The sequence below is a fragment of the Juglans regia genome, chromosome 15, assembly GCF_001411555.2.
Source record: "Juglans regia cultivar Chandler chromosome 15, Walnut 2.0, whole genome shotgun sequence".
NCBI classification, from domain to species: Eukaryota; Viridiplantae; Streptophyta; class Magnoliopsida; order Fagales; family Juglandaceae; genus Juglans; species Juglans regia.
Window position 1 is genome coordinate 17,188,276 of NC_049915.1, and position 14,608 is coordinate 17,202,883.

General features: G+C 37.4%; 2 protein-coding genes across 2 annotated transcripts; one reads left to right on the forward strand and one right to left on the reverse strand.

Moving 5' to 3' along the window:
- The first annotated feature begins 2,975 nt into the window (after positions 1-2,975).
- LOC108993052 lies at positions 2,976-4,958 on the forward strand. The gene has a single exon (XM_018967821.1). It carries the CDS (start codon positions 2,976-2,978, stop codon positions 4,956-4,958), a length of 1,983 nt encoding a protein of 660 aa, XP_018823366.1.
- Positions 4,959-8,341: 3,383 nt separating this feature from the next.
- Positions 8,342-8,965, reverse strand: LOC108993053 (heavy metal-associated isoprenylated plant protein 47-like). The gene is made up of 3 exons (XM_018967823.1): positions 8,960-8,965; positions 8,793-8,862; positions 8,342-8,661 (listed from the first exon to the last, which is right to left on the reverse strand). The coding sequence occupies exons 1-3, from the start codon at positions 8,963-8,965 to the stop codon at positions 8,342-8,344; spliced, it is 396 nt and encodes a 131-aa protein (XP_018823368.1).
- Between the last annotated feature and the right edge of the window lie 5,643 nt (positions 8,966-14,608).

Consider the following 14,608-nt stretch of genomic DNA (forward strand, 5'->3'; position numbering starts at 1 on the left):
AATTATACATGATTTATAAATTGAAATCAGATTAACACGCCTAACTCATGAAGGCCCACTTTATTTTTCTAGAAAAACAATCTTACCCGTTTATTTGAAACATAAATGACATATATAGATACAACAGTTAAAAACTACAGCTAAAGGCCTATGGCCTGGTTGGCATAACCCCAGCCTCCAAAATGGAGGTTTGGAGTTCAAAATCTCCTCCTCCAAACAAATAAAAAAAAAAAAAGCAATTAAAAACTACAAAGAAAATCGAGGATATTGAAACCTTATAATAGCCGCCAAAGCCCCAAATTAAGCATACTAAAACAAGGCAACAATGAGATATGGGTAATCTTTATTCATCATTATAAGCATGCAATTGTTTACGTTATCATATGTTTATTTGGGCCAAAACTCAGCTTCAAATTGTTTACGTTAACTATGATCCCAATTCTCAATGCTCTCAAAGGTTGCATTGGGCCGATAATTATTAGCACTGCCCTCCCAAAGTCCCGTCCTGCATGCATGCACCTCATCCTCCCTCAATCACTACAAGAAAACTACTTATTTGTGGCCATTTAATTCCAGCGAAATGATTATTTACAGCCAAAATGAGACTGTTTTGGTCACAAATAACATTTTCGCCGCAATTAAATGGCCACAAAAGCCCATTTTTCTTGTAGTGAATCATAATTCCTTCCTCCATCCTAGCAGCAAATCTTTGGATTTTCATTGTCTTTTTATTTTTATTTTTTTATTTATTTTTTATTCTATTCTCATCTGTAGGTTTTGAAGTTGAATATGTCTTCCTTATGCTGTTTTTCTCCCTCAATTAATTTCTAAGTGCAGATTGGCGCTTTCTTTTGTTGAAAATTAACTTAATTTGTTCGACAAGGTTTCAATCCTTGCTTGGGAATCCTCAACCTAGTCAGTGCTTCCATAGAGTCATTATAAGCATTTGGACCGAACCTAATAAGTAATGCCTTAGTAAAGATATCCCAGTTTTGCATTGGACAACTATCTTCCATATCTTGAAACCAAATTAATGCCCTTCCCTCCTGTGAAAGGAGGCTAGTCGTACTCTATGCTGTGGGATAGTGTTATGAAAAAGAAAAAAAATGATTGGCCTTGTAAATCCAACCTATAGAGTCATCTCCATGGAAGAGTGGGAAGTCGAGCCTCACGGTACTTGGTTGAATCTCACCCATTTGTGTATGAAAAATTATTTACATCAGCCTACTATTTACATCAGCCTCAACACACTTAGTGTATTGAGTTAAAAAAAAAAAAAAAATTGAAACCATGGTATGGGGAGAGTGTAAGCTGATATATAGCACATCTCTATGTATTTTGCAGGTGCTATTGCTATTGATGTAGATGGGGCTGCTATTGTTGCTGAATTGGTTGTTGAGGATAGGTTTGTTGCTATTGTTGCAGCTGCAGGTTTCCAGATTCGTCTCTTAATGGGGCCCCATCAGAAGATTCGGCATTAGGGCTGTGCTACTAGGGTTTCTTTTATGTATTTCCATAGTGAGGATGGCCAGTTCTTGTCCTATGTCAATTGCAATTGCCATCTCGTTGTCCATGTGAGACAACCAACATCATTAGACTTTTTTAATTCTTGGTATTCGGAATCAGTTGCCTTTTTTAGGGCATTGAGCCTATCTTGTAGCTAATTCAACGTAGTTCCTTCTGCCATTCTTCTTCACAGGAACATGTCTCTGATACCACTTTGTAACACACTTATTCTGATTCACACACAAATAAGCTGACTTCAAGAAGAGCACCTCCAGAAACGGAACGAGATAGAGAGATAAAAGAGGAAATTTAGGTTTTTTATTACTTTTCAGATGCCTTACATTTTCCCTCTTGCGTTACATATACTGAGAGAGCTAAAAGAGCTCATGTGCCTACTCTTGGGGACTCAAATAAAATAGACTGAACTAAAGACAGGAAGTACATAAAACAAGTAAATGGATAATAGCCCAGGATCAACGCTGCGGCCCACAACTGACTCCAACTAACTGACCTCTAACTAATTGACATTGGGCCTAGCCCTTACAAATGACCCATCCCACGACTAACTCACTAACTCCAAACTTCAGTTCGACACTCAAAACATTTCACCTAACCGAACACTTCACTTCAAACTTCGCACACGTGCACCTAGGGCTCGATCTCATCTTCTTCCTCACAGCCTCCTTTCGTCGTCTGTACCTCTTCATGTCTAGGGTTCCAGCTATGCCGTGTTACAGAAATTGTATCTCTTGCATGCCCAGATGTTTATATATATATAAGAGAAGTTTGATTCCAATGGAACTAATAAAGAAAGAAAATTCAGTATTCTTTTGCAGTCCAAAAGATCATTGAGAAAACGAGGAGGGTTAAATTCATGTAATTTGCAAGATAGTGTTTGATGGGCCCGCATATCAATCTTATATGGTTTTTTAGGATCAAGTATAAAGACAGTATCTGGGTTTTGGTGATCCTTTGGACGATTATATTTCTTTCTGCTCCTAAGTTTTTCGATTCTATTATTTCACTCCTCTTGTTATATTATAATTTTATCAATTACGGCACGACGTCATATATTACACAATAAAGATGCAACCAACTCACAAGCTGCAGGTCGTATAGCTACTGCAACAACCACAAGTCGCACAGCACAATCCCCATACGCGACACTAAAGGATGAAAATGGATGATCCTCCATTGTGTATTCTTTTTATATTGTCTATCCATTTTTTATTATTTGTGAATATTAGCTGGCAGCTATTTTTAGTAGATAGAATCTGTTAGTTTGTTATGACAGACTATATAGTGGCCACTCACTAGTGCACTGTTGTATGCAGAATTTCCTTCTAGTACTTTTCAATGGAATACATGGTTTTTCCTTCTCCATGAATATGCTCTCTGATTCTCTTCACTTCTAAGTTTACATTTCTTACATGGTATCAGAGCCTAAGAGTTTTTTTTTTTTTTTCCTCATGGAAGACACACTGGAACATTTCGATGATTCTTCTTCTGCTCATTCACACATAAACATAAACACCTTACCTGCATCCCGATTTCTGAATCTTGGTGACCCTGGTAATCCCTTCCGTTTGGACAATGGTGACAATCCTGCTGTTATCCTCGTGACTGATTTACTCACCACAGACAACTATGCGACTTGGTCCCGTGCTATGCGACGGGCACTCCGTGCGAAAAACAAACTGGGTTTTATCTCTGGCGCCATCCCTCAACCTATCGATCCAGAGGATCCTCTTCTTGAGCTGTGGGAACGCTGCAACGACATGGTCGTCTCATGGATCCAGAACTCCATTAGTCCCTCCATAAAATCCAGCGTTGTTTTTGTCGATGATGCTCGGGAAATTTGGCTCGATCTTCAGGATCGTTTCTCTCAACAAAACGAGCCTCGGATCTTCCAGCTTAAGAAAACACTTTCCAGCCTTCTTCAAGACAATGATTCAGTCAGTATTTACTACAGTAAGCTGAAAACTTTTTGGGATGAACTTTCCATTTATGATCCAATTCCTGCTTGTAACTGTGGTTCTATGAAAACCCTTTTGGATCGTTACCAGAGAGATTGTGTATTTCAATTTCTTAAGGATTTGCGTGATTCTTATGCTAATGTGCGTGACCAGATTATGCTCTTAGACCCTTTGCCCTCTGTTACTAAGGTGTTTTCTCTAATTCACCAACAAGAACAACAACACAACCTGATTTCAACCATTCCATCCCTTGACTTAATGGCCTTAGCCATTAAGAAAACTTATCCCAACACCAAATTTTCTGCCCAGCCCAGACCCCCTTTCAAGAAGGACAGACCCTATTGTAGCCATTGCAAGATCCTAGGCCATTCCCTTGAATCATGCTTCAAAGCTGGTCATGCCGAGGCCCCCGTATGTACTCATTGCCATTTACCTGGTCACATTGTTGACAAATGCTACAAGCTGCATGGTTATCCACCGGGTCATAAATTTTTCAGCAAATCTCAATCTTCTGGAGTTTTTGCTAATCAGTTTAGCCTCTCTAATGCTTCTGAACCTAAGGAAATCAGTGATGAGAGAGTTGGTTTGACTAGAACTCAATATCAGCAACTCATTGCCTTGCTTCAGCCACGGGAATCTTCAACTGCTGCTCCTCACTCTGCAAACCAGATACAGTCCATTTTCAACCCCTCCTCGCCTTCTAACATTTCTGGTATTCCCTTTTGTTTCTCTACTTATACACACAAACTCACTGACACTCCTTGGATTATTGACACAGGAGCAATAGACCATATGGTCTGTTGCACCTCTTTTCTTACTACCATCACAAAACAAGTTTCATTATCTGTCAAATTACTTAATGGGAACCAAGTTCTTGTTACACACACTGGTAATGTTCAACTCACAAAGTCCATTTTACTCAAAGATGTTCTATGTGTTCCATCCTTCCATTTTAATCTTCTTTTAGCAAAAAAGCTTGCTACCTCTCTCACTTGTTGCCTGGTTTTCTTTTCTGATTATTGCTTTATCCAGGACCTTTTAACTTGGACAACGATTGGGAAAGGTGAAGTGAGACATGGCTTATATCACTTGCTACAAACTGAAGTTGCTCCCTCAACTCTAGCCACCATTCTTTCGAATTTCTTCAAAACTAATGTTCCTGTTTCAGCTTCTGTTATAAACAATGTGGCTATTTCAGACCTTTGGCATTGTCGCCTAGGCCACCTATCACTTTCTCGTTTACTTTTGATTACTGATCCTATTGTAAAGCAACACACCTCTTCAACTAATGAAAAATCTTGTTGCATTTGTCCTCTAGCTAAACTTCACAAACTTCATTTTCCTGACAGCACTCACAAGACTTTGAGGCCTTTTGAACTAATCCATTGTGACCTTTGGGGACCATGTTCTACTGCTGCATATGATGGTTCAAAATATTTTCTAACTATAGTTGATGACTTCATAAGAACTACATGACTTTATTTACTTCAAAATAAGACTGAAACTCGAAAATGCATTGATTCTTTTTCAAATCTGGTTGAGACACAATTTACCCTTAAAATTCAGACTTTAAGAAGTGACAAAGGGGCTGAGTTTTTAATGAGAGATTTTTTTAACACCAAGGGGATAATTCATCAAAGAACTTGTGTTGCTACCCCTCAACAAAATGGTATTGTGGAAAGAAAACACCAACATTTACTTAATGTTGCTCAGGCTTTAAAATTTCAAGCTGGACTTCCCATTGAATTTTGGAATGATTGTGTTTTAACTGCCACTTACATCATTAATAGGACCCCAAGTCCTCTACTTAAAAATAAAATTCCATATGAGCTACTTTTCAAATCACAACCTCCCTATGCTCATATGCGAATTTTTGGATCTCTATGCTTTGCTACTACCCTTGTCCATGGTAGAAAGAAATTTGATCCCCGAGGTCGCAAATGTATTTTCCTTGGCTACCCTTTTGGCATTAAAGGTTATAAACTCATTGATCTCAATACACGAACCACTTTTATCTCTAGGGATGTTATATTCCATGAATCCATATTCCCATTTCACTCAACCTCCTCACCCAACACAACTCCCTCTAATAAAAACAGTTTTGTGTTCACACAACCTTTGCCAAATCTTCTTGACTTCCCTTCTTTTCCTCTTCAAACCAACCCTACATCTCACACAAAATTTCCTTCCTTTTCACCCACTGCCGTCACTCCTATTTCTCCTCCCATTCAATCAGCCCTTCCACAACCATCTAATCATCCCCTTCGCAGGTCCACTAGAGTCAAGAGGGCACCTCAATACCTACGTGATTTTCACTGCCAACAAGCCTCACTTCCAACTCCATCCCAATCATTGGCCAAGACAACCTCCAAAACTGCAGGTACAAATTTTTCCCTACACAATTTTTTAACTTACCAGAATTTTAATCCTTCATTTCGTGCCTTCTCTTCTTCCATTTCTACTTCATTTGAGCCAACCACCTACAAACAAGCAGTAAATGATCCTGGCTGGTGTCAGGCAATGGACACTGAATTGCAAGCTTTAGAACAGAACAAAACTTGGATTATCACTGATCTTCCTCTAGGTAAAGAAGCTGTTGCTTGTAAATATGTGTATAAAATTAAGTATAACTCTATTGAAACAATTGAAAGGTTGAAAGCCAGGGTTGTAGCAAAGGGTTTTACACAGCAAGAAGGCATAGACTACACAGAAACCTTCTCACCAGTTGCAAAGTTGGTGACAGTTCGGGTTTTACTCACTGTGGCAGCAGTACAAGGATGGCTCCTTCACCAATTTGATGTCAACAACGCCTTCCTACATGGAGATTTAACCGAGGAAATTTACATGCAAAAACCACCTGGTTACAACAAGGGCAGTCCTCATCAAGTTTGCAAACTGCTTAAGAGTCTCTATGGCCTTAAGTAGGCCTCTAGACAATGGTACTCCAAATTCTCCTCATCTCTCATTGAGTTTGGTTTTGAACAATCCAAAGCAGACTATAGTCTTTTTACTAAATTAGATGGAACTTTTTTTCTTGCTTTACTAGTCTATGTGGATGATATCATCGTAGCTAGTAACTCTCAAGCTTCCATTGACTCTCTTAAAATCTTTCTGAATCAAAAATTTAAAATCAAAGATCTTGGAAGTTTACGCTACTTTCTTGGCTTGGAAGTTGCTCGATCCTCTCAAGGAATTCACTTGTGCCAAAGAAAGTATGCTTTGGACATTTTAGCTGATTCAGGCACTCTTGGCAGCAAACCTACTAAACTGCCTTCAGACCAGAATTTTAAAATCAGCAAAGATGCTGGTGACCCTCTTCCAGATCCTAGCATTTATCGTCGACTCATTGGTCGTTTATTGTATCTCACTCTCACAAGGCCTGACATTTGCTATGTTGTTCAGCTTTTGAGCCAATTTATGGATCGACCTACTGATGCACACTTAGCCACTGCTCATAAAGTTCTCAGGTATATCAAATCTGCCCCTGGACAAGGTCTCCTCTTATCCTCCACATCTCAGCTGCAACTAAAGGCCTATTGTGACTCTGACTGGGCCTCTTGTCCAGATACCCGTAGATCTGTTAATGGGTATTGTATTTTCCTTGGCCACTCACTTGTTTCTTGGAAATCTAAGAAGCAATCCGTGGTCTCTCGTTCATCAGATGAAGCTGAGTATCGATCAATGGCAGCCACTTGTTCCGAGCTCACATGGCTAAAATATCTCCTCTATGATCTCAGAATATCACACGACCAAGCTGCATTTCTATACTGTGACAACCAGGCAGGCCTTCACATCGCTGCAAATCCAGTTTTCCACGAGCGCACCAAGCATATCGAGCTCGATTGCCACTTGATCAAAGACAAAATACAAGAGGGCAGCATCACCACAGCCCATGTTGCATCTCAGTCCCAACTTGCTGACATATTTACAAAAGTTTTACCTTCCTATCTCCTTTATTCACATTTGTCCAAGATGGGAATAGTAAATCTCTATTCTCCATCTTGCGAGGGGCTATTACACAATAAAGATGCAACCAACTCACAAGCTGCAAGTCGTATAGCTACTGCAACAACCACAAGTCGCACAGCACAATCCCCACACGCGACACTAAAGGATGAACAAGGATGATCCTCCATTGTGTATTCTTTTTATATTGTCTATCCTCTTTTTATTATAGTGGCCACTCGCTAGTGCACTGTTGTATGCAGAATTTCCTTCTAGTACTTTTCAATGGAATACACGGTTTTTCCTTCTCCATGAATATGCTCTCTGATTCTCTTCCCTTCTAAGTTTACATTTCTTACATCATATATCAACCAATTATTTAATGAAAATCTCATACTTCAACCAGATTTCAATCAAATATTTCGAAATCTGGTGGCCGCCATAGCTGTGAAAACAGCATATTGTAGATCGATCTCTGAGTCAAGTACGCTATCAATTGATTTGTGGTTTCACGAAGCCACGTAACTCGAGCATAAGGCACTATGCTAGGCAAATTGATGGTTTTATTCTTCTTAAATTATATGCTAAACTAATCGACATGAAGATATGTATCGATCATGTGCTAGTAATTAATGGCTTACTTTTTAATGTCAAGTAGGTCAACGATTAATCCTAGAAACCACAAGTTTAATTATTGTAATCCGGTCGATAATCTGATTACAATTAGTAATCATGAACACGTCCTTTTTAAGATTAGGTTCGTATAAACAGACATACACAGCATAATAAAGATCATCTACATCTCAAGATACAATTATTTTGAAAGGCAAAAAAAAAAAAAATTAATACTAATAATAATAATAATAATAACAATAACGAAGGAAACTAATCTATTAATCCAGCATGCTAGATGATCAGTACCAGGGCCAGTGAAGTCCATTCCCCCTACAGACATTGCAACCAGGTGGATATTCGACATAAGCCCCATGACAAAATCCCATCCGAGGTTGGTGACAATAAGGTGGTACTTTGCATACACAAGCTGGAGGTGGATTTTTGTTTTCATCTTCTTTTTTCTTCTCGGGCGCTTTCTGCACTACCTTTTCCACGGTTATTAAGCTAGTTTGGCCAACCTTCTTCCTCAAATATTCTATCAAGCAAGCTGCATCAACGTCATCTCCAACCACCACCAGTAGATTTGGGTTTTGCCCATCTAATGCCACTGAGGTAACACCTATAAATATGAAACTTTATATATATCACAAGAATGAAACTTTATAACAAAGACAAAAAGAATCAGAATACTAACAAAGCAATTGGAAGATCAACTTTATTTAACGAACAATATTCGAGTATGAGCCATACCATCTGCTGTAGCAGCCAGGGCCAAGGCTTTGGACCGACGTTCCTTACATACCTCAATGACGATCTTTTGCTGCACATGATTTGAGCATAGAACACGTAGATATAGTCATGCATGTTGCCATACCATTCATACAAGAACTGACCAACACTAGATCAAGATGGCTTACCTTCATGATACGCGGAAATGTTTGTCGACAATTGCCAGATTTTTCAGGAGTTGGCGGCTCCGGGATACAAATGTTTTGGTTTTACAAGAAGCGGACGATCGAAGAATATAAGAACCTCGATCGAGCTATCACTTCTTTTTATAGTCATGAGCAGTTCTTAGTTCTTACCCACTGGTCTTCCACATGCATGCTACTCGTGAACCAGCCTTGATTTGATAATTAGGCTGGAGATCCACTTTTTGCGGGTTCAAATTAGATTGCCATATATACAACAAGTATATATCCACGAAGTGTTCTGCAATATCAGTATCATGATCACATGTTTAGACTAGTTAATTAATTATTACTGGCTGAAATAACTGATGATCATGAGTTCTTAACGAGTAAAAATCTTGTTTTGCGATATATGTTTCGATATCTCCAAACATTTTCTTTCATAGTCCATTGTTTGTCGATGTAAAATAAATTTTTTGCCAAAAACTTTTCAATAAATTATTTTACAAGAAAAAAATGTTTTTCTTGTGTTTGGCGCGCTCTCATTGAAAATTATTTTCTTGAAAATATTTATTATTAGTTGGTGTGTATAATCCTAGGTATTTATAAATAGAATCAAATATTTAAAATTTTTTATTCTATATATTTAATGTTCAAATAGTATTTAATATTCAAATACTACATTATAATATATATATATTATGTATATAATATATATATATATATATATTATATTCAAATACAACATTATAATATATATATATGCTGTCTTATGACTTTATGTACAAATCTATACAAACTTATAACAAACATAATTTTCAAGACTTCGAGTCTTATTTAAGAATAGATATGTTTCTAGGTACTATTTTTGTTGACTTTCAAGTCTTGTTAAGAATAGATCCGTTTCTTCTGGCCAAAAAAAAAAAAATAGTTTCTACTCATGTTTTTGTTTATAATATTAAATTACTCCTACATGCAGAAACGGTAACGCTTTGTGTATTTGGAAGATCGATGACCGTCCTAGCTAGCTAGCTAGCTAGAAGAAACTAATTAAATAAAAATATTCTAAATTTGCTTTCCTTGTAATTTCCTTCTGCTGCCCGCGGTATGTAATTAATGTAATGATTAATTTATTTAAAGTCTATAGAAGCTTTGAAAAATCAATGGAGATTTGTATTTTTTTAATCAAAGATATATGTATTAAACTTAGACTAATTAATCGCTTTTCCCAAAAGATGTATTAAATATTTGCCACATGAGTTAATTTCAGATCTGATGATCATAGTTTTAAGTGGTGATGCAAATTATCAAAACCCGGACGCAGTTTAATTAAGATGTTAAAAAAACAGTATGATAGGTCGAAGGACATAAAATTTGAGTTGGTATATATAAAGAATATATTTATCCCATAGTCCAACTCATCAGCTTTTTATTCGAGGTTACAATAAGCCTACCCCCACCATATTATAAATCTTAAAATTTAAAAGAAAAATCATAGAACAGTGATGAGTGGCTGGCAGCAACCTCCGGCGCTGGATATATGCACCAGATCAACACCTCGCTAGGAGGCATCGAAACTGCCAAATTCAGCTCTTTCGTAGTGGTGCCGGATTATGCCTGAATCATCTAGATTTGTCCGGAACCGACGCTGCTAGACCTGACTATATCTAGGCCTCATCCGATCGGTTCCGGACAAATTCTGCTGGTTCAAACAAAGCTATGTTCGAATTCGGTGTTGCATGATTTGCAGCCGCCTCTCATCAGGGTGGCAGCTGGAGCGCTGATCGGAGCCAATCTTGGAATTAATTAGGATTTCTAGTATTTTTGGGTGCATACTTCCTATTTTAGCATTATATTGTAATAATCTTGTACTATCACTACAAGAAAAATGGGCTTTTGTGGCCATTTAATTGTGACGAAAATGTTATTTGTGATCAAAACAGACTCATTTTGACTGTAAATAGTCATTTCGCTGTAATTAAATGGCCATAAATAAACAGTTTTCTTGTAGTGTGTATATATATATATATATATATATATATATATATATATAGTCAAATTTGTTTCAATAACTACTGTAGAACTTCTAGGTGACTGCACGTGATTGAAGGGTAACCAGCTCTCGACTAAAGGTGCTGATCCCTCTTAATATATACGTACTATAATTGTGGTTCAGCTTTTGGTTTTCTTTATTCCAATGGTTTCATATTATGGCCATCGACAAACCGTAAGGTACTCAAGTTGTTTTATATATCCAAGTCTTTCATTCACATGGTTTCTCTTTAAATCAATGTATATAGGTCATCTTTTATTTGGATATATATGTATATATGTGTGTGTGTGTGAAAACTTCTTGAGATTTATGTCATCTTGAGAGATTCTTATGTCTTTTTTTCTTCCTTGTTTGACGTATGCAATAAAAGTGGTGAAACTCAGAAAATAATTTTTTTTTGGGGCGACTTGAAAATGATTGCGGAATCCTATAGTGAAGAGTGTAACGTCTAAGGTAAGTTATATTATAGTATGGATAGAGTTTTCTTCCAATTGCTGAATCCTCGGTTTGAGGAAGTTTCCTACAGCTAGGCTATCATTAATTTGTCATATGTCCCTTAAGCATATGAGAAACAATTTGTATTTGTATTGTAGTTTATTTTATTTTTTAATGAAGAGACCCGTGAAGATTTTTAAATTAACAAGTTGTTATTACATGTGCAATATATAGATATATATATATACTTGTCATTTTAATATATAGAACGGATATTATTGGTGAAAGTTTCATCCAACTAAGGTTGGTGGAAAACTCTCTATACCATTTTAATATGAGTAATGCTACATGCGATCGTGAAGTATACAAGCGTCGTGCAGTCACTTGAAAAAAGAATGAGATTTACTATTAAAAAATTAATTTTTTTCTTGTGGGTTCCATATTTATTCTTTTTTTTCAAAGTGATTGCGTGACACTTGCACACTCACGACTGCAACTATCATTTCTTTTTAAAAATATATCTTTCTTTCTTGCTTGCTTTTCTAAAGCTAGCTACTCTTTTATTTTATTTGGATTTTTCCAATTATACAATTTGTCACTTTCCCTTTTAGAATGAAATTCAATATAAACAAAAAGAAAAAGTATGAAACATATATTATTACATTTCTAAGTCAATTTGCAGAAATTATTATATTTCTCACTCGCTCTCTAGAGCAACCCCTCCCTCCCTCCTCCCCCTCCCTATTCTCTCTAGTTTTTTCTTTTATTTTTTCTGGTTTTGTGTTTTTTTCTTTCAAAGTAGGGCGAAATGCCGATATGTTGTTCTCTAGAGCCAGACGACTACCACGCGCCTCACCGCAAGATTCCCAAGGCGCAGATCCTTCAGACGAGTCAAGAATCTCGTCGAACAGAGTAGGGTGTAAGCCACACGCGCGGTCCAAAGTGTGCTTGTGACATCCACGCGTCACCGCAATGGGAGCTCTACCATTGCCATGCACAGCATTTCTGGGACCAGGACCATCAGTTTTTTCAGACTCTACTGTCCGCTGTACTTCCAGGGTGGCGTGTATCCCTCATGCGCCACCACATTCCATGTGTTTGCTTTTTATTTCCTCTATGGTTGAAAATGCGGATCTACAGTTTTTCAAACTATATTTCGCTATTTTCTCATGTATCATTTACGTTTTTTGTTATTTCCTTTGTTTTAGGTTAATAATAAAAAAGAAATAGCCTCTTGGACATTTTGTCCATAGAATTTAAGTCCTCTCCTCCTCTTGAGGGTAGGGTTTGAAATCTCTGTTTTAGGCAGAGTGTGGTCTCTCAGACGGTTTGTCTGTAGAGAGTTCTAGAAGTTAAGACCATATCAGTCACAAAGGAATTTGTGTACTGGTGGAGCCCCAACCATGAGTAATTGACTTATAATCTGGGTTTTTCCCTATATATATCAGTCACAGCTATAACTTCGCTTTCATGAATGAATGCAGTCTATTTCCCATAAAAACAATGATATATAGAGGAACATGAAAATTACAAATTTGGGGTTGAAAGCATGAAGCTATAGCAATATCCTAAATATACAAAATTAATAAAAACGATCAAGAACATGCAAATTACTATTCACTAATATGGAGATTTTATTTGTTATATTTATAATTGATCTTGAATTATTAATAACATTTCCTACAATTTTTATTATGCTTTATATGTTCATTTTCGTCTTTCAACCAAATTTAAAGCAAGAAACACTAGATCTAATATTATTGAAAGTGGTTAATAAAGGTTCAATTCGGCTTAATATACTAGATTCTTAGAGACAGAGACTCCTCCTTCTCTCTAGAAACCACTCAGATCATAAACGGGGCAGGGGGAGGAGCTTCGGCTCCTCTCTCCCTCTTCCCTCACTCATATCTCCTTCCTCTCATCTCTAGTTTTCTCATTTTCTATTTCATTTTTGGGTGTTTTTCAGGGTTAAATATGGAGGAAGGTTGATCTATTGCTCTCCGGCCCCACCACAAGCTTCCCAAGGTGCTAACGAGTGAAAAAGTTCACCAAATGGAGCAGCGCATGAGCCACACGCATGGCCCAATGAGAGCATGTGTTTTCCATGCGCCACCACTCAGGGAGCCTTTCTACCTCCACACATGGCGTTTCTAGGTCCAAAACCACCTGCTACTTTAGACCTGACCGTCCACCATACTCCCAAGGTGGCGCGTGGCTCTCACATGCCATCACAGTCGCTGTTTGTGTTATTTTTTTTTTCTCCAAGGTTGAAAACACATAGTCTCTTGGACTTTCGTCCGTAGAGTGTGTCAGCAACTCTATCTTAGACGGAGTGTGGGGTTTGGTCTGCTCTACTTCGTCTTAGACAGAGTATGAGATTTGATTAACTTTGTTTTGGGTAGAGTTGTGCTGTCTCTTAGGCTTTACATTTGTAGAGGTTTGCAGCATTGGACTAAATCATGTCAGTCACGGGTGCGTATTGGGGAGCTATTAATGTTGTAGTTGGCTTGTAATGTATATTTCAGGTCCAGTTTGTAATATCAGTTATTAATGAATGCAATATTTTTTTTTTCTAAAAAAAAAAATGGCTTAATATAATAATCTAGATGTACAAGCTTTTGAAGCTGCAACCTTACATTAAAATTGATCAGTTCGAAGTTCATGCCTTTGTAAGGCTATATTTCTAGAAAACAATTCTTCACATCATCATCATTATTATTATTTTGATAAATGTACAGGGCTAAATATTAAAATAATTCTCGTGGTGTGGTTTGTCCAGTGGTGGAGCTAGAGTTATCTTTTAATATTAGGTACAACAATGAGAGTAATGAGAGTTTTCTCTTAAGGGTGGGGTTGTGGGCGCTTTGCTTTGACAAATCATCTATCTCTTAGACAAAAGTCTCAAGGGTTTAGTAACTTTGCAGAGGAAATTACAAGATTGTGGAAGGGGCAATCATTGACTGAAGAAGAAAGACAAGAGATCATTCTTCCGGAAGAGGCCGCTGTCAATATCTCAAATATTAAAGGTCAACATTGTCTACTTGCTTTGATCATCGATGATGAAACTGTTAATAAGGAGGCATTCAGATCAACTCTAGCAAAAGTCTAAAACTCAGATGGATGGATAACTTTCTGTGAAGTTGGCGAAAACAGATTCCTAGTGGAGT